At 52.9% G+C, this 19,969-nt stretch overlaps 6 protein-coding genes across 6 annotated transcripts; 4 read left to right on the top strand and 2 right to left on the bottom strand.

Moving 5' to 3' along the window:
• Window positions 1-510: 510 nt before the first annotated feature.
• Window positions 511-2,109, bottom strand: CPAR01_03040 (protein disulfide-isomerase; the record flags this gene model as incomplete). The annotated part of the gene is made up of 2 exons (XM_060487327.1): window positions 511-1,904; window positions 1,980-2,109. 2 exons carry the CDS (start codon window positions 2,107-2,109, stop codon window positions 511-513), a joined length of 1,524 nt encoding a protein of 507 aa, XP_060354655.1.
• Window positions 2,110-3,894: 1,785 nt separating this feature from the next.
• CPAR01_03039 (uncharacterized protein) lies at window positions 3,895-4,305 on the top strand (the record flags this gene model as incomplete). The annotated part of the gene is made up of 1 exon (XM_060487326.1): window positions 3,895-4,305. One exon carries the CDS (start codon window positions 3,895-3,897, stop codon window positions 4,303-4,305), a length of 411 nt encoding a protein of 136 aa, XP_060354654.1.
• A 972-nt stretch (window positions 4,306-5,277) lies between these two features.
• On the top strand, window positions 5,278-8,622 carry CPAR01_03038 (uncharacterized protein; the record flags this gene model as incomplete). Its single annotated transcript, XM_060487325.1, has 3 exons — window positions 5,278-5,385; window positions 5,440-6,126; window positions 6,184-8,622. The coding sequence occupies 3 exons, from the start codon at window positions 5,278-5,280 to the stop codon at window positions 8,620-8,622; spliced, it is 3,234 nt and encodes a 1,077-aa protein (XP_060354653.1).
• A 950-nt stretch (window positions 8,623-9,572) lies between these two features.
• Window positions 9,573-10,841, top strand: CPAR01_03037 (uncharacterized protein; the record flags this gene model as incomplete). Its single annotated transcript, XM_060487324.1, has 1 exon — window positions 9,573-10,841. One exon carries the CDS (start codon window positions 9,573-9,575, stop codon window positions 10,839-10,841), a length of 1,269 nt encoding a protein of 422 aa, XP_060354652.1.
• A 184-nt stretch (window positions 10,842-11,025) lies between these two features.
• CPAR01_03036 (vacuolar fusion protein MON1) lies at window positions 11,026-12,819 on the bottom strand (the record flags this gene model as incomplete). The annotated part of the gene is made up of 1 exon (XM_060487323.1): window positions 11,026-12,819. One exon carries the CDS (start codon window positions 12,817-12,819, stop codon window positions 11,026-11,028), a length of 1,794 nt encoding a protein of 597 aa, XP_060354651.1.
• A 1,208-nt stretch (window positions 12,820-14,027) lies between these two features.
• Window positions 14,028-19,947, top strand: CPAR01_03035 (uncharacterized protein; the record flags this gene model as incomplete). Its single annotated transcript, XM_060487322.1, has 5 exons — window positions 14,028-14,127; window positions 14,184-16,764; window positions 16,820-17,064; window positions 17,113-18,575; window positions 18,631-19,947. The coding sequence occupies 5 exons, from the start codon at window positions 14,028-14,030 to the stop codon at window positions 19,945-19,947; spliced, it is 5,706 nt and encodes a 1,901-aa protein (XP_060354650.1).
• Between the last annotated feature and the right edge of the window lie 22 nt (window positions 19,948-19,969).

The following is a 19,969-nucleotide window of genomic DNA, read 5'->3' as shown; positions in this document are numbered from 1 at the left end:
ATTGATAAGGCAAATCTTCCAGAAGGGGACTTCTGTGTGTAATGAACGAGAACGATCGAGTCTTGCTGGAGTGAGACATTCCTGTGAAGGCCAAGGGCAAAACAGTATCGGAAGTTGCGGCGTAAAAGAAGGCTATGCTGAGGAGCCTGTAAACCAGGACATCCAGGGAGTAGGGCGGAATTCTTGGTATAAGACTACCTTTTAGCCATTGTAAGGTCGGTGTAATGCGCGCCTCACGGTCCTTAGGTCGTGTTGCTCTGTGGTTCCCCAGGCCAAGTCAACAGACAATAGATTAATTCATGGAACCGTCAAAAGCCAAGTAGAGTCACTAAGGCTTCAGGTCACGATTCACGCAGTGGAAATAAGAAGTTTAGACATGTGCTCGAATTTCATAACGTTAATTTACCCGCAGACCATAATGCAAAGAGTCGACCTAACGCGCAAGAGGTATATAGTCCCTATCCCATGGGACGTCCCAAAGTGTCATTTCATAGTGAACCCAGAATTCTTTTACAACTCGTCGTGAGCATCCTCCTTGGCCTTCTCGGTCTCCTTGGCCTTCTCAGCCTCCTTCTCGGTGGCAGCAGGGGCGGCCTGGCTCTCCTCGGCGCCCTCCTCCTTGACGGAGACCTCGGCCTTGTACTTGCCGTTCTCCTTGACGAACTCGATCAGGTCCTCAATGGAGCGGGAGCCGGAGTAGGTGACGGCAGCATCCTTGTTGCCTGCGGGGTAGAGCTTGATGGTGGGGAAGCCCTGGATCTCATCGGGAACGTCGTTGGCAGTAGCGTCAACCTTGGCGATGACGACCTTGTCCTTGAACTCAGACTTCTGGTACAGCTCACCAAGCTCCTCGTACTTGGGGGCCAGAGCCTTGCAGTGACCACACCAGGGGGCGTAGAACTCAATCAGGACATCCTTCTTGTCATCAAGGACAACCTGCTCGTAGTTCTTGGCGACAACGACAGTGACGGGGCCGTCGTTGGACTCAGGGATGGGCTCGGACTTGATGCTGGGCTCCATCTTGCCGGAAGAGAACTCCTCAACGAACTTGGCGATCTCATCGTGGGTGATCTTCTTCTCCTGGTCAAAGGGGAACTTCTGGTTCTTGACGGTCTCCTGGATGGCGAAAGAGGGGAACTTGTCGGTGGCGAGGTTGAGGTTGCCGGCGTGAGCACCGAACGCCTTGGCGTCGATGGTAGCGAAGTTGATCTTGCCGCGGTACTTCTCAGCGATGGGCTTCAGGGCAGCGCCAAGCTCCTCACGCTCCTCGGGGGTCTCGGCGAAGATGTAGGCGAGGGGAAGGCCAGCGGACATGTAGCCGGAGTAGGTCTCGGGGCCGACCTCACCGATCAAGGGAGTGGCGGCGGTCTGGGCAAAGGTCTCAATGGCCTCAGCGTCGAACTTCTCAGTGAAGGTGGCCTTGCCCTCATCGAAAGACTTGTAGAGGACGATGGCAGGGGCCTTGATGCCCTCAGCCTCAGCAACAGCGGCGTCGTTGACGCCACCGAAGAGGTAGGTGTCGCGGAGCTTCTCGGCGACCTTGGTGAAGGTCTCGTTGGAGGCCTTGTCAGTGGCGTCGATGTAGGCGACGAGAACGACCTTGTCGGCGGTCTTGAACTCCTCAAGGGTGTCCTTGGTGAGGATGGAGACGGCGGGCAGGGACTGCTTCACCATGTAGGAGGTGATGGCAGCAGCCTTGCGCTGGCCAGAGTAGGGAGATACGTTGTCGGGGCCGCGGAAGACCTTGAGGGTGGGGTAGCCCTCAACGCCGTACTCCTGGCAGAGATCGGACTCCTCAGTGCAGTCGACCTTGACGAGCTTGATGTTCTTCTCCTTAAGGGAGGTGGCAGCCTCCTCGTACTCGGGAGCGAGAGCCTTGCAGTGACCGCACCAGGGAGCGAAGACTGGACGTCCACGATCAGTATTTATTCGACTCGAGGGTAGCTAGGTAATTTGGGGGGGGGGGGGGGGAGACTCACACTCAGCGAGGACGAGGTCGTTGGTCTTGATGAAGTCGGCGAAGTCATCCTTCTTCAACTGGGCAACATCGGAGGCGGAAACCGCAGCAGCGGCGGCCAAAAGGCCAAGGGCAACACGCTTGCAGAACATCTTGATCTTGCGAGTAGGAGAAATGTTAGCTTTGGTACGAGCGATTGGTGATGCTATTGCGGAGAGTCTTGATGGTGGACAAATCGTAGAAAGAAGGATTGGGGCCTCTGTCCAGCTTCAGAAGAGGCAGAGCTGTGTAGATTTTGCGGTGGTGGCGACCGTCTGTTGCTACCTCATGCGCCCGATGAAGCTTGGTGATAGCTTGGGGAGTAAGTAGAATGTTGAGAGGAAGCTTACCTTTCTTTGATCTGAAGAATGAACAGTGAAGAAAGAAAGAAAAAAGTACACTCGTGGAGAAGGCGAGGCTGTCAAGTCTAACTTCAGACCGGAGTGAATGGGGAAGGCTTTGGTCTTAAGTAGAGGGTGGAATAGGTTCTGGAGAAAGATTCCGGATTTCTAAAGGGCAATTGAGAACAGGTGTCCCTTTTTCCAGGAACCGCCCGTCAGCTCATGCATTCACTCAGGCGGCTGCAGTGTCTGTGGTGGATGAGTGGATGGGGGAACGCCCCTCTCCTCTTTTTGGGCTAAGTCACTGTAAGTCTTTTCAACCGTAATCATGCCGGAGAAGTACATTAGCCGGCCAAGAGTATACTTACCCCAATCCACAGGCGAGCCCGTGCCTCCTAAGGTACCTTGCGGTTGTGAGGGGCAAACTCGCTTTCACTCCCCTCCCTTCCAGGCACTCCCCCCACCGTTCGACCGCTAGGAACACCAACTTACGGTGAATTGATAATCAAGCCAGGCTGACCAGCGGCGGTTTGAAGGTGAAGCTGAGCTAAGGTAGGAACGGCTATCCTTTTTGCCGTGGAGAGTACCCGTAAGCTCAGTTTGCCATCGTTATGTACCTGGGCCTTCTACATTGGCATGAGGCTTATTTCTGCCTACACCAAAGTCCCCTCTCAAGTCTCCGCCAGTGCATGAAGAAGTTGCTAGAGCTCCACGATCCGCTTGTCAGCAGTCTTCCGAGGCTGAGAGCCTCAAGGGCGTAGAAAGAAGCCGGGGGGCAAATGCGCTCGGAGACCATTGTCTATGACAGCCCCCCTTTCCTTGCGTTCCACCTTATGCCTGGGCGGGTCTGAGACAGATAGGACATCGTTGATGGAGAAATGGCTTTCAACATGGCACAAGCACTGGCGATGGCACAGGCACCATGGACCTTGAGGCAGGCCAGACAAGTCTTTTCTACGACCTCCATCCCATGTCCTCCCAGTTCCAGCCCGGACCAGCTCAGTGCGCGCCAGGCTCGGGTTGGTTCAATTGCGACGGAAGTATGTGGTGGTGGTGGTGGTCTCATTCCTTTCCCGTTTGTGTCTCTTGGTCCTTCCTCTACGGCGATAGGAATGCAACGCAGACACAGCCAACAATGGGGTCCGTATGTCTTGGAGGGCGGCAAGGTTTCCTTACGTCCCAAAGGACACATTTCCACGTTTTGCCGTGTACAAGTTACAACAAGCTCTTCGGTGCATTTGGGGTTGCAAGCTTGTCCGTTCCAGCACAAGGATCACCCTCTTGCCATTGGATCTGGTCGTGGGATTCTCACGTCTCCACCACCCGCCAAGCTGCCCTGCCGGCTCGAGATCCATCGGCAATGCTACCGTGGAGCGGATCACTAAACCAGATCTGGCCAGTTTCGGCAGCTTCTTATTTGGTGCTTCGACTCGCAGTCCGACAAAAGAGTGGAGGTGGCTGCTGTGAGAAGCTCCAGCCACCCATTATTGCTCGCGACACACGCTGCTCTACTGGATACCGTGGTCAAACCTCCCAGCCTCATTTCCAGGGTCCAACATGGAAATTATCGACGCAAACCATAATCGCACCTGCGATGCTGCATCTGGACTTGCTGTGGGGTTTGAGTTAGGCGTTGCCGGCAACCACGGCAACACTTTTAAGCAACGGCATATCTATTCAGAAGAAAAGATAGGCACTTGTAAGCCCATGAACTCGAACAGGAACACTCACATCGGCAAACGCATTTCGTTATTTCGCCTCTACGGAAGAACTCCCAGAATGCTACTCCATCCTGCCCGTTTGCTTCGCTGCCTACAAAGTGGAACCGTGTCCCGAACAGCGCAGCGGCTGACATGCTCCGTGTCGCCCCAAACTCTCCATCTCATCTTTGCCTCCGACCCGGCCGCTCCGCCGCGAGTGGGGTTTTGTCGAAGAAGCTTTAAGAATCCGTCTCATGGTTTGTGCTAAGTAAATGGTTAGACAAGACACATGCTGGCTGGAGCGCCGTCGTCGGCATCGTATTCCAATTTCCGTATATTGTCTCGCGAACTATTTGTCGCGTCACTGATTCGTTCAACGATCAATGAGGCTGAAAAGCGAAAAGGACAGATGTCATTCATCTACCTTACCCAGCAAAGAACATGAGCATAGTGTTCTATTCGCATCGGTCTGTCGAATTTCGCCCAGGAAATTGCTCACCACATGAACCTACTGATCCTCAAGATGATTACCTAAATAGGCAAGTGCCACTACAGGGCAAGCCTACCTTAATCAAGTCATCGTGCCCTCAAAATTGCCAGGTTCAGCGACTCAACTGTTCATCACCCCTTCGATTTTCATGAGTTTAGATGCGTACAATCTACAAATAGACAGTCCAAAGCCTGTATGGTCGTTTCTCTGTCGTCCTCAGGCCTGAAAACTTCATCTACGCAGTACACATTGTGCACGGATGGCACATGACGATGAATATCCAACGTAAGCTTCTAGGTTTAGTTCTATCTTCTTACTTTTGCCGGCCTCAACTAGATGGTAGGTTTGCTTGCAGGACTGGTAAGAGACGGCCTATGGTTCCAGATGGACGCGAATAGCAGGCTGAATCGCCTTCACTTTCAACATGTCATCTCGCTAGCCACGATCATGTCTAAATTTGCGCCGGATCCTCTGAGAACGCGACTTTTCACGTTGCAGTTTTAAGCAAAGGCCTTCTCCTCTTCCATACAAATAAGACTGGGGAAAGAGGCTCCCTATAAGACAAGATGAGGGACGTACTTGGAGGAGTGCCTTCCTTGTGGGTTCAAATTATCGCGAGGTAGGTGCTCTCTTGCGATGGCGAACCAGATGAGCATACCTGCGTTAACGGTATCGTCGTCCCTTCCTATTTTGACTTCGCAAAGGAGTCAAGGTCAACTGACGTCCACTCCGCTGCCGACTCTGCCAAAAATGTTTGCTCGACACAATGCCCAAACATGCCAGCCTGCCGGCCTCAACATAGCTTCATGTCGACTCTTTAGGATCTCTCTTTCAGTGCCCGACGATTTTGCTGTGTCTGTTAAGTAGAGATACTTCATTTTACCATCTGCCCGTGCCACGACTTGTTCAAAGTCTCTCCGAATGGAGAACATTCACGCTCAACGTCGTTCCGCCAGCCATGGCTCGCTTCGCAGCAGCTACAAGTCCCACACTCGACCACCCATTGGATGTAGTCTGCCACGTCGACCGTTGAGAAGCGTGAACGAGAATGCTAGTTTACTTCCGTCGCCCGGTCCTCTTGAGAGCATGCTCAAGACCACAACGGAAACAGGCGACATAGGCATCTTCAGCATCAAGCCAATAGCTCCAGCGGCTACAACACACCAATGCGCAAGATCACGGACCGGACTCGATGTTAACACAATCTTCAGATCTGAGTCTCGTGCCAGCCATCGTACCATCTCTGGAGCCGGCCGCCGATGGAACAGCTCGGACAGAGACACCAATTCAGAAATCATCTCCATGTATGGCTCAGAAGGCCCTCCGTCCTCCTTCTCCAGCTCATTCTCCCCCAAAATCGATGGGCCGTACCAGCGTTCGTACTCCCTGACCACATGTGGTTCTCGGAAATTTTCCAGTAACAAGTCATCTGGTACTCTCCAAAGCCATTCGAGCAGTGGCATCTTGCAACGACCACGGTCCCCGTTTCCCTACCCAACTCGACTGAAACGCCCTGGAGTTCGGCCATCTTCGCCGGCTCTTACGGAGAATGGACTTGTTGACTACAGTAGGATGGTCGAAATAGATCGAATCTCATATGTAAGCACTCATGGTCCTCCACAAAGCGTAGCGTAACAGGAGCTCATCATTTATTAGAGGACTGTGCATGGCTCGTATAAGCCAACCTTTCCACAACCGCAACGATTTGGCCCTCCCGATGCGTTTCGCGGCGGCATCAACCAATCCATGCCGTATCTACCGCATTCCAGCTCTTTCGTGTCGCCCACTGGATCCGCTCTTGGGTATCGTGGGTACCATAACCTGTGGGGTAACGAGCTTGCGAGCAGACCACGACGACCATCCACGGATCATAGTGCGAGATCCTCAAGCCTGACTTCGGTCATTGAGATGTACTACAGATCACTCTCAAACTTGGAACCCAATCTGTCACGCACAATTCGCCCCGCAGGATCTTTCTACTACGACTACACCGAAGCTTTTGAAACCCCGGAACGCCAAACAGACCCTCGGGATTCTACCTTGGCGCTGCCTTTAGCTCCTATTCCTCAGCGAGCATCGAGCCTTACCAGAGCCTTAGTGCTTCGAGACGAAACGAAGGCTCGTCTGGATGCTGTCATCGACATATCTGTGAAAGACTCTAGCGATTCGTCCGGTGATGACTGTCGAGCCTTGGACAAGAAACCTGCCAATGACATCGAAACGTTACCTTCACAGCGCTTGAGCTCTAGAGCCGCCCCTCCGACGCTGGAACAATTTCCGTTCGAAGTTGATGGGACATCGGCTTCTCGCCCTGTCGACGTTGATAACGATCTGAACATGTTTGTACCTTGTTCACAGGCAGTTGATACTGCGGCTTTCCAGCGATCTCAAACGACTCCAAAGCCTCAAAACATCGGACATAACAAAATCGACGATGAAGAAAATGCGGAAGGCTATGCCAATCCGTCTCGAGGCCATGAGCAAGGGAATAAAGGCCACATAACGAAAGCGAACGCTGATGCTTCCCATCCCGCTGTGGAACATGCAACGGAGGCACTGTCTAAATCCCATTTCAAGACTGCGGACGAAATCATCCCAGGCCCCAACGAACCCAGTACGTTGCAATTAGAGCTGTTGAATCGAAATCGGCTATCCAGAAGAGCCCCGTCCCACAGTGGCCTCGCGGCCCTTCTCCGCTCGAGTTTACGCCATTCGGTTGAACCTGGCCTATCCGACCTTGCGGCATTGGTCTCGTCATTCGAGCGTATTGCCAAGTCACCGTCCATGAGCAAGGATGAAGACTCGACTGGACTTCACGAGGTCGATGTAGATGAGCCGAAAGATCTCAAAGCTGAGATGGAGCATCATCACCCCCTGGAGGGGGAAAATATGGTGAATGAGTCTGCCGCAAATGGCGCAACCCATCCTGACCTTCAGTGGAGGCCTTTCTTCAGAGGCCATCGCAGAAACCGAGCGCTTGCTCGAATCAGCACAGCAAGTCTCCGAAGTCATACAGCGCCACCAGCCTCCAAAGCGGACAATCTTCTCCTCTCCTCGACGCCAATTCCTAAGAACCGTTTCTTGAGTACAAGCAGCAGTGTCCCGCACTTGATGAAGGCATTGCCCTCCCTCCCCAAGGAAGCGCAAGCTCAACTGAGACGAGTGTCAAAGGCATCTGGGGACGATTTGCGATTTCCAGTCAAGTTTTCACCCTTTCAGCTCGAAATCCTTGCAACTCCACGGTCGAGTCCTAGAATTACTGCACATTCCGATGTGGAAGACCATGAGTCTTTCCGAGCTAGCATTGAGCTCGAAGTCATTCAACCCAAAATAGAGCACAAACCGGCGGATCATGATGCACCGAGTCCGAAAATGAAGGTGACTGTAGTTCCAAGCCCATCGAAGCGAAAACTTCGACTCAAAGCGTCTCGACTGGCCTTGGATGTGGACACAATCCCAGAAGACCAGACCGGCACAGTCAGACGTCGCTCCAGTGTCAAACACAGCATACTTGCCGACTTACCGGCTCACCAGGCCAAGGACCTTTTCACCCCAGTGCTCCATGAGGAACGTCAAGGCAGCATGGCTTACCGGCGAAAAGGAAGACGATATGTACAGCTCACACCAAGTGATGGGGAAAATCTACCGGCCCGTGTCTCTCCAACAGCAAGGTACTCCAGAGATGGGCACCTACATGAACGTGACATCCCTCTGGCGCACCCAGTTGACACGAACCTCTATAGGTTGAGTGCGTCCACTGATGGATTTGACCTCAGCGATTCTCGAAGCTTCAGCTCTGATTTGACTTTTTTCCGGCCGAGGATCCTCAAGAAAAAGCTGTCGAATCTCAGACTTCGCATCACCAAATCATGTTTTAACCTTCGAGAGCGTGCAAACAAGCACATTGCCAGGCGACCCCAATCAACCGGTCTGGCCGGCTCGAAGAACTCTGACGCGACAGTTGTACATAGTAAATGGGCCACGGCCACCCCGGGTCATTCGAAGCAAGTACGAAGGAAGATGAAGAGATGGGTCCGGCAAGCTGTCTCCATTTGTGTCAAGGGCCGGCGAAACGAAAGCGAATTCATTTCTTAACTGTCAAGGAGAAAATGTTGGAGTCATTATTATCGTCATTGGGTGCGTTTCTTGCTTTTGATTCTCAAGAACATGAACTCTTTGGGAAAAAGACTTATAGCTGTTTTTGGAGGGGTATGAGCGAAGTGATGGACCCGGGCTAGAGTAGATGATACGTGCGGTTGGTTGGGACGTAATAGGTGATGGCGGGTTTGTTGAGAACGAGACATCGTGAAGTGGCTTGACCAGATCAGGGCCAGGTTCACAGAATTAATAAAATGCGATATGATTTAACACATTTCGTTGTGATTAGGAGGCGCTAAGCGAGAATTGGAGGGCTTGCATCATGATGCTGACCTTACCGTATCGTGTATGGCCATGTTCGGGATACATGACGGAGGGGCTGATTGACCATGAAGGTTCTCATGGCTTCATGCCCGGCCATCACAAAACCGAGCTATCCCCACGGGAATCTATTGATGTGAAGGTTTCCTCGGTACATACTGTCCACGCGACCATCGCACATTCGTTAACGTCCTCCACCATACCGCTCGTTCAACCGACACTCGTTAGAAACTATCGTGATACAAATCGAAAAGTCGTCTCTAGACTTGAACATTCGCTACGCATTGCCATTCGTTTCACCAATAGCTACACCTAGCTATACCTGTAGCTACATCAGCCTCACCATCGGGCATATCGGTAACTTCGTCAATAGCTTCATCATCGGCTTTTCTATCCAACTCCTATCGACAGCTTCCTCGGCTCCACATATAGCTACATCAACATCCAGCTGTAGCTGAATCAGCCTTAAACATCAGCTCCTCCGACGGTTCTACGGGAAATATCACTACCAAGCTCCATCAAGCCTCGCCGACCGGACTCGGAGCGTAGCCCAGAAAAACCGTTCCATTGACATTATCATTCCCCTTCTCTGACTCCAACAAAACAATCCCAAAAAAAGCCCGACAATGATCTCCTCCCTGTCAGAGATGAAGGACCTCAGGTCACCTCTAGACCGTCTCCCGCTGGTCATCCAACATCCTTCCTTCTTCGAGAATCCGACTCAACACCTTTCGTCGTCGCGTTCGTCTTCAGCGGCGGGGCACCATACTTGTCTTGACGGGGACCAACTCTTCCACCTGAAATATAGACCAAAGTACATCGTCAAGGATCGTCGCGCCGGCAATGGCGTGGATGCGGATGAGACCGTAGAGCGCAAGGATAGCGTCATGGCCGATATTGCCGACGCGGATGACATTCTCGATGACAAGACGTCTTTGTCTGTGTCACCGCAGTCATTGTCGTCGGTTTACTCGTCCGAGTCGGGCGGCGGTGGTGAAGAGCGGACCGAGGTGATGATGACGGTCCGCAAGTTGGTGAGGGAGTTTGATGAGGAGGGGGAGAGCAGTACCGCGCCCTCCGAGGAGGAGAAGAAGAAGGCCGAGGAGATGGAGATGGAGAAGCGTAAGAAGGAGAAGGAGATTCGGCAGAAGGAGGTGGAGAAGCAGCAGAAGAAGATGAACAAGAAGAGAAAGAAGAGAGACTCCGTGGCGTTGCTGTCTGGTAGTCCGTGGGGTGGCGACGCTCAATGGATGAATGGGCGACGAGGGGGCAGCAGGAATGGAGGCCACGACGCTCCCGGTATCTTTCTTCAACCCGAGGCTCCTCGGCGTTCGCCTCCGACGCCGATTGATCCCGTTGGCGTGTTCCCGCCCGAGCTGAAGAAGAGCAAAGAAGAGAAGAAGGCGAAGAAGGAAAAGAAAGAGGCTGAGAAGGAGGAGCTCCTGGTGCTGCCCAAGGTGCCGTGGTGCCACCAGAGCGGTGGGTGTCGCCAGAAGCGTGGACGCCGGAGGAGGAAGATGGCCGGGTTCGCGGCGCGGTCGGTCGATTTGCTGCGTCGGCTATTCGGCGGGAAGGGCAGGGAGAAGGAGGACAGGAAGGGGAAGGGGAAGGGGAGGGCGAGGTGTCGGATCTGTGGCGATGAGTTGGGGTTTGCGGTTGAGCTGGCGGAGTGGCAAGAGGATAGAGAGTTGGGTTCTGCTGCTGCTGCTGCTGCTGTCATGGGCAGGGAGTCATCGAGCGGCTCTTGTGGAAAAAAGTTGGAAGCGGACTCGGACAGGAAGGGCATGGATCGAATCGAGGCTGATATCACAGCGGTGGCGGAGTGTGAATCACGTTCGACGCTGGCGACTGTTCGGCTCACAAAGATCCCAGAGGCGTGGTGGACCACAATATAGATGGCTTTGACTGCAGAGTCATCTTTGTATTGATACCCAAGTAGCTTGTCGAGAGAATCTTTCTCTCTCAGTCAGCATGGCCACTGAGGGTCAGCTCCTGTAATTCCTAATAGCTAATAGCTAATCAGTCCAAGCGCATGAGCCGTACCCGAATATTCAAGGGGTCAACTCGTTTCTCTCTGGATCAGAATACGCCTCCGCCAATAATGAAGACCCGTTCCTCCTCGCGACGGGCCCACTGGATAACTTTGTTGGCGCCTTGGGTAAGTACGGCACGGCTCACGTTGGGGCCGGCTACGCAGTAAAATTCGAATATTGGTGTGATCCAGGCTAAAGAAGTAGCATCCTCGGAGACGGAATGTAGAACACGCATATGGGAGTGTTTCGCGTGGACGGCAGCGTGCAGTTGATGATATAGGCCCATGAGGCGGCGACGGGCCATCAGGGAGGAGAATACGGGGTCGAGGGCGGACATGCTGAACTGCACGTTCGCACGGGACTTGTAGAGGAAATGCGATATTTGACCACCGGGAGCAATGTCTGTGGTTTTTGGCCGTCCGGCACGCGCGGCGGTCTGTATAAGTGAGAGATGGTCCGACTTGGCCAGAGAAGCCGCGACGTTATCACGCATTTGCTTGAGCTCAAAGAAGGACTCCTTGTCCGGGCTGATGAGGATGATGGCGAGTTCTTCATCCTTGTGTACCGGCGCCTCTTGCCCCGTGGCTTGCTCGCCGTCGACACCGTCGAAGAAGCTGACGTACATGTACAGGTAGCCGCGATTGTTGAAGGCCGGCAAGCACAGGGGAATCCAATTTTCTCCGCCGCCGGCTTTGATGCCACCCGATTCGAATAGCATATTGAAAATGAGTTGGAGGTCGCTTGGGTGCAGAGAGTGGCGACGCGGACGAATAACACTGACCAGTTTACCACCGGCTACAATCAAGCCGTACAGAAGCTTGTCTGTCCTCTGCTTGAGGAAGGCATTGTTGATGGCATGTCTCTGGGACTTGCGCAGCTTGAGACACTCCAAGGCGCCAAGCAGTGCTGACGGGGAGCCTTTCGTGAAATTATCGGCAAGGGACGAAATCAGGGGCTCAGTTCCTTCGAGTGGTTTTCGAAGATCGGACGATGGTCGATGGACAAAGATGTTTTTCAGCGTGGGCAAGGTCAGTGTCGACAGGATCTGCATGTACAGAGCCTCGAGTTGCGCTCGTAGCTGTGAGTCACTTTCGCCGAGCCGACTGATGGCCACGAAGTAGAGGGGCCCTTGCGTTGCAACAACAAATCGCGTAGTTCCAGCGGTGAAGCCGGACAAGGGGTTCTTAGCCCCTTCATAGAAAGATATGAGGGTTTGAATGACACCCATGGACGAGTTGATCAGCCCCAGGTCTCCGTGACGACTGTAGATGGGTTTGCCCGCCGATGAAAGGATCATGTAGTGCTTCAACTTTGCCTTCCACATGGTGACTCGATCTTCGTCTTTGAAACTCGTGTCGGCCTCGTCGGGTAGGTCGTCGAACTCGTGCTCGAACCCAGCCAGATTACGGGTTATGTTATCCATCCTTAAGGTTTCGAAGGGTGGCACAGTTGCCGATTGCGACCTGAGGAGGTTCCATGCCGGACTTCTCTTATTGAACTCCCCCATCAATAGGCTTGCGATGTCGTTGGGCGGCCGCAGGGTCGGGGAGAAGCTGGCGATACTCATAGAATCTTCGCCCTCACCCAGCGTCCTTGTTGGAGTAGCTTGTCCGCTCGAGGACTGTACTGGGGTTGAAACGGCCCTGCTGCCTGTGGTCGAGAAAGTGCCGCGCGAACCATCTGGGAAAGACAGGGTCTGGATATCGAGAGGTGTAATGGCGGTAGTCGCGGCTGCCATGGCCATTCTCGAATCTATCGAGTCGTTCGATTCCATCGACGGCCGTGGAGGCAGAGGGGGAGGTTGCTCCTCGCTGGGGCCGTTTTCGTGGTCCTCGCCCATGATTGCGATGGCGGGAGCATTTCAGCTAGGTGGTCGGGAAGTGGAAAGAAGCGCGGCGATGTTGCAGACTACCTAGAAGTAGAGTAGATTCTTGACTTTATCTGGAATTTGGGTCGCCAACCAGGTTCAAGAGGCCATGACTGGCATTCGAGACCTCACCTAGGGTAAAGGTAGGCTGGTAAGTTGAGAACGGGAGGTTTAAAGACGGCACGGGAAGAGGAGCGAAAGAGGGACCCGACGGGATAAGGACGAAAATCGTCCCAAGTTAGCGCAGACCTGCTGATGATGCGTAGGAGGGGCCGCCGAGATCTAGTGGTGCGGCAGCCTCTTCGTAAAGTGCCTTAGTGGGAACGGTCCGCTAATCAGAGCCTGTCTCGGCCCACTTGCTCGCCTGACCTGGGACCAGAGCTAGGCCAAATGCCCCCAGAGCAGGGAGCAACATGGGAATTCGTAAATCCCATGGCCGAGCGGAAACTCCCTTACCGGAAAAAACATTCCGGACTTTGACAGCTTACTTCAGCAGATGCAATACACTGGCAGCTGATTATCTAGATAAAAGTAATGCCTTTTGCTGCAAGAGGTTGTGTGTGCACTTGGTAAAAATGCAGGGGAATCTCAAGAATGATCAAGAACCAAGTCAAGGAAGGCAGGGACTGAACCAAACTGTTGTCCAGACCATTATGCATGCACACTACCCAGTAACTGACATGACCAGGCACAATATACCAGTTTCCATCAAGTGTTTTGGCTCTAGTGCTGAAAGATGTGTCTCATATCGTGAGGCTCAGTGGTGGAGTGTCCAATCAAGGTGGAAAAGCGACAGAATGCATACAGCCCACAATTTCCAGGTGCACCCCAAATCCAATGCTCAATGACGTTGCGCTTTGTCCTATCTCGGCGTTGATGGAGAGTGTTGTGCCAGCCTCGCCAGGCGAGAACGGTCGCTAAACTAGTCTGCCCAATGGGAAGCTTGGGAGCTGTCAGGGTGCCACCCCACTGTACACCTGTCGTCTGGAAGGAGACATGGTAGCCTTTCGAGCTCAAGCAACACTGGGCTCTTTAAACCCTGTTCACGATCACTGCATGCGACGACTACCGACGCCAGCTTGATTCTCCAAGGCTAGGCAGCGATGCGATACCGTCCTTACAAGACCATAAGAACAGACTGATGTACTCACTCGTTCAATCAACGCCAATTCTCAGCAATCATGGCCCTTGAGCCTGGCTCTGGCCGTCGGTCTGTCTCCCCAGAGAGCTCAGGCCGCGAGTCTCCCCTTCCACGTCAATGGAGAAACCAGCTCGGAGCTGGTAAGCGATTTGTCTTTGAATTTGGGAAGACTTTATGTATTGATTTAATGTGATAGAGGAAGCACCGACCAAGGACAAGCATTACCGCAAATACGCCTCTGGTGTTGAAAGGGCCCTTACTCTGTTTGAAACGGCCTTGCAGGAATGGGCTGACTACATTTCCTTCCTGAATCGCCTCCTCAAGGTAAGAGTCTTTTTCACGATGGCGAACCGATGTCCAAAACGACGAGAGACTGATCGTACTCATCAGGCACTGCAAGCCCGACACCCGTCGGTCACGACTATCCCTTCGAAAGCCATCGTCGCGAAACGCCTGTCGCAATGTCTCAACCCCTCCCTCCCGTCCGGCGTGCACCAAAAAGCACTCGAAGTCTACAGCTACATATTCGCAACCATAGGCACTGATGGGCTATCCAAGGATTTACCATTGTACTTCCCTGGCCTGGCGTCGACTCTTTCGTTTGCCTCTCTATCCGTCCGATCCCCCTTTCTCGACATTCTTGAACGCCACTTTTTAGACATAGACCCCCGGTCTCTTCGACCAGCCATGAAATCAGTTGTTCTGGCCCTTTTACCTGGCCTCGAGGACGAAACTAGCGAGGACTTTGAACGAACGTTGCGATTGATGGAGAGCTTCAAGACCGCGATCCGACCCGCAGGCAGCGACGAATTGGATGGACCACATTCATCAGGAGATGACTTTTTCTGGCAATGCTTCTTCTTGGCCTCTATCACAGGATCAAGTCGGAGAGCCGGGGCGCTAGCATACCTTGTGAGGAACCTGCCCAAATTAGGCGAAACCTCTTTACCAGGGAAACCAGGCAAGAATGGCGTCCAGGAAGACGAGCATTCTGCAAAACTCGCACAAATGGTCACCTCTCCAGAACCTGGATTGCTTTTACGTTGCTTTGCTGCTGGGCTTGCAGACGAGCAACTCCTCATTCAGCGAGGATTCCTAGATCTCTTGGTCACCCACCTTCCCTTGCACTCCAAGGTGTTGCAGACGAATGTCAAACCAGGCGACTTGGAGCTTCTTTTGCGTGCGGCGGCTGGTGTTGTCATCCGGAGAGATATGAGTCTTAACCGAAGGCTTTGGGCATGGTTCCTAGGCCCGGACCCTGGACCCGGGGAAAGTGAGAGCGGTATCGAGTCTCCATCTTCCACGGACCATCACAACTCCTACTTTGCGTCTAAGACAAGTTACTTTGAAGACCATGGGCTCCAGCCTTTAACCAGGGCGCTGTTGAGCATGATCAATGTCGACCGCGATTCAAGCCCAGCAGAGAGAGCGAGACCTTACAGAATATGCTTGTCGCTCATGGATCGATGGGAAATTGGCGGGCTGGTAGTTCCTGAGGTTTTCCTTCCGATTGTCAACAGCGTCCGGCAGTACAGAGACCATGCACCCAGCAAAGCTGACTTCAACGAAGTCTTCCGCAGCGCCAGCGTGTTCTTCGATGGTGTCGAGAGCGGTCTGATTTACGGCGAGATTGTCAGTCTCTTAGCGCAGGCTATAGGACCAGGAAACCTTGCAGAAAAAGAACGGCTCGACAAGTTGGATTTGGTCAATTTCATCCTGGCAAACTTCAATGTCCGCGAGGAGGAAATGATCACTATTCATGCGCCTCTTACAGCTCTCTCGATTATCTGCATGCTAGAGGACACAAGAGAAAGACAGCAGAACTCTCCCATAAAGTCGTCGCAAAAGACTGCCGACGAGGCATTGCACATTGCTCTAGCTGTGTTGGACCTTATTCCGGATCGAGCCTTCCCGTCTTCAGATAGCAGCAAGTCCAAGAGGACAATGGAGGCCGGTGTTCTGGCCTCACTTCCTGCCGTCGAACTTTTGAAACGAATCAAGGCATTCTATATCGACGAGCAAGGAAATCTCGATGCCGTCCATGTTCCACTCTCGCCTATCGAGGTTGGAGAATTGCTGTTGCAAAAGTCTGGCTTGCTGGTCTGCGAAGGATTGAAGAACCCCGAAGCAGGGTCCGAACTAGGCGCCAAAGGGAGGATTCTGACCGCCCTACTACTCAAAGTGCCGACTACGTACCAGCTTGACACGACGTCCCTCCTCTCTTGTCTTCACGAGCGTTTGAATCACACAAGCACATTATCTTTCACCTCCTTCAACTCAATTCTGTACCTCTCCGCCCATCTCTACTCTGCAGAGCGCATAGAGGTGCCAAACCTAACCGAACTTGTCACGCCACTCGTCCAACAAGCTTGGGAGTTTCTGTCAGCTTCAGAACCAAAGTACCACGTCGAGACTGTTAGATCATTGTGGCAGCTTCAGACTGCTCTCACATCACATAATCGAGATATAGAGGCTGCCTTGGCCAGCCTTATTATCAAGAATGACGTTCAGGGGTCCTTCGCATCACGTCCCGCCGATGCTGGCCGCAGATTCAGCGTGCTTTGGTCTCATACGTTGCAGGATTCCAGTGCTGAAAGGCGAGGTTCAAAAACACCCATGACCGAGAAGCCTCCACAGATCCGGCTGGCTGGGTCAGAGAACTACGATGTCATGTTGACGCGACCTCTCTTTCTCATGCTCGATGCCCTTTTGGATGAACGAACCCAGTTGTTCATGACTGTCAAGGGATGGCTGAATAGTTTGGTTGGTATCGATAAGTAGGTTTGCCCGTCTTTAGAGGCATTGACCCAGAGTGTTTACTGACGACGATAGACTCTTCTTGCTTTTCGTGAGGAAGTTTTCTGCATTAGAATCCCTTAGAGCGAGTAACGAAATTGGATCGGCATCAACTTCGACCAATTCAACGACGTTCACGGCTGAAGACGATCTGGATCTTTGCCTTTACTACCTGAGAACTCTGTCGAATGTTTTCCGATGGGCGCCAGACGTGATCTGGGCTGTTTTGGCTTCTACAACGATCACCGTGGATGACGGGCATCCGGATGTCGCGCAGATGAGTAAGTAGGAAATCCTGACTGAAGGTACCTGATGCTAACCCGTAACAGCTGGTCATGAAGGTGACATCTCAATGCAAGAGGTATTCATCCACGTTTGTCTACGGTGCATCGCTGGCAACAACGAACCTGCAGACGAAACCATCCGAGTCCGAGCAACTCAACTTCATCGCTATGCCTTGACCGTCATGCACCAAATTCTCCTGAACCCCTACGCGGAACCCCTGGGAAGCCTCCATCTCGAGAATGTTCTCATCGAGCGTCTCCTCCAGTCGCTCGCTGGACCCGACCCCTATGTTCAGGTTCTTCTGCTGGACGTCGTGTTCGATGCACTGAAACTCCGAGACATCATCATTTCCGATGTACCTGCTTCTCCGTCATCGGAGAAGAGAAAGCTGAGTCTTGAACCGAGCAAGAGCCTTAGAGTATCGACACAGTCAGAGGCCAAGCCGACGTCACCGCCTCCCAACTTGCTCAAGTGTCTCCAGGCTGGCTTAAGCTCTCCCAGCAGTCGCAGTGTTCTCGACAGTTGGGTCAGCTTCTTGACGGAATGCTTACCGTTCTACTCCGATACCATCTTCCAGGTTCTCATTCCTCTTGTGGAGACTTTATGTAGACAAGTCTCCAACACTTTCAGTGACTTACAATCCATATTCCGAGACAACGGCAATTCAAAGAAGGATGACCGGAATGCGCCAGAGTCTACACTGATCTCGTTACTCAACGCTTTGGAGCAAGTACTGGCCCGGGCACACGAGCGACTTCTGATTGAAGAGGCCAGAACGCAAGTTGTGAAGGGTCCGGATCAGCAGCCATCAGGATTCTTTGGCACCATGGTATCCGGTGTCTTCACCTCGGATGCCCCACAAGCGAGGAGTGCCACCGCAAATGATAGACTCACGGTGCACCTTGCGTTCGCAGATGCTGTTCGCATTTGCTTCACAATTTGGTCCTGGGGCCAAGGGGGCGATATCAATGCTCAGGACTTGACATCTGTTTCGTCTTTCAACTACACATCTCTTCGAATGAGAAACCGGGCAAGACGACTGCTAGAGCACCTTTTCACAGCAGAGACCTTGGAGTGTCTCGAGACAGTCATCGAAATCTGGCGGGGCTCTATCAATATCACAACACCTGTACCGCAATCCGAAGTATTCAACCTCTTACCAGCGTTGGATGGTTCACGACCAAAGCACACTATCCCTGCCATCTTCAATGCTATTTACAGCAGAACCAACCCCGGGGCATTGGACGCTTCAAGAAAATCAACGTTGACAACATCTCTCCAAGACATTGACCTCGTCACATTCTTGGTTGAATATGCCCGCTCGCTGGAGGACGACGCAATGGACGAGATTTGGCTCGACTGCATGGCGTTCCTGCGTGATCTGCTCACAAATCCTTTCCCACACAGACAGACACTACCAAGTCTGTTGGAGTTCGCGGCTATCCTGGGCGAAAAGGTCGACAACACCAATTTCGGGGAGCAGCGGAAGATGAGACGCGAGCTTGGGGTAAGCATTATTACCTTAACACATGCTATAGAGAACATACTAACAAATAGGACAGGATCTATTCCTCCGGCTCCTAACGGCGATCTTCACAACCAAGCCCCTGACGTTCTCAGATACGGCCCCAAACGACAAGTCAGAAAAGAACCGCGACGGTGTTCGCCGCGCCCCCACGATTGCGCTGGTTAGTGTCCTCGATAGAGCCGAGGATGTGGTCGCAATCTTGGCCTCAATCGTGCCGAACCTTCCCAAGATCCTAGTCGAAACGGACCGTGTGCTGTCCGCAGCCGGTACAATTTCAACAAACGTCATCAATCCAGCCTTCAGAGCGAAGGCATTCCCTGATACTGTGTCCAAGAACACACTTGTCTTACTACAAGAACTGTCCAGGCTACCCAATAACCAAAAAACGTGGAAGAAGGACGTTGGAGACGCGTTCAACGATGCTCGGTTCTTCAGCTCAAGCATTGAGCTCGTCCGAAGCGACTGGTTGCCGTTGCTTAGACAATGGACCGTCAGTGACAAGGAACGTATGCCTGAGCTGCTGACCCGCATGACTCCGCCCACCACGGCCGGCATCGTGTTTGGTGTTGGTGCCACTTCCGCTCGATTGGAGGCAGATCGGAAGACGCAGCTCAACCTTCGTCGCACTGCGTCGCTAGTCCTCGCAGCTACGGAGGACGCATTTGTCACAGAGCTTCCCATCATCACTGACAAAGTAGTGGAACTTCTCGGCGCCACGGCGACGTCCTCGCCTTCCTCTACAACAAGAGCGGAGATCTTCATGCTTGTCCGCGCACTTGTACTGAAGACCAGTGCTATCCACCTGGCTATGCTATGGCCGATTATCAACGCCGAACTTCATGCAGCCATCGCGTCTGTCGTGGCTGCCGATCACAGCACCGCATCTGATACCTACAACAACATCTCTATCCTACAAGCCTGCAAGTTGCTAGACCTGCTCATTTGCGTTGCGCCGGATGACTTCCAGCTTCATGAGTGGCTCTTCGTCACGGACACCATTGACGCTGTGTATCGATCCAGCAACTATCAACCTGTTGCACTTGTCGATGAGCTTGCAGAGGAGCTTGGCACTATGGGTGTCAGCTCTTCGTTGGGTAGCAATCCTGCGGCGCACTTGGCCACGAGCAGCTCCCATAGACGACCACTGCTTGGACCTGGCGGCATCAATGATGAAGTGAGCATTGATAGAAAGGACGAGCTCGTGGGCAAGATCCTACGGCCGTTCTTTGGGCAGCTCAGTATCTACGCTTTCGAGTCGACGTACGCGATGGCGCCACTAGACCGGAAGTTTTGTGTTCAGGGGGTATTGAAGGATTTGTTCGATGAACGTAGCGTTGTCAAGGCGTTGTAAAAGCAGGTTTTGCTTGTGTTAG

This window comes from Colletotrichum paranaense, assembly GCF_030867605.1.
Source record: "Colletotrichum paranaense strain IMI 384185 chromosome Unknown Scaffold_2.1, whole genome shotgun sequence".
In the NCBI taxonomy this organism is placed as follows: Eukaryota; Fungi; Ascomycota; class Sordariomycetes; order Glomerellales; family Glomerellaceae; genus Colletotrichum; species Colletotrichum paranaense.
The sequence above is the reverse complement of the archived record's forward strand: the minus strand, read 5'-3'. Positions and strand labels throughout refer to the sequence as shown.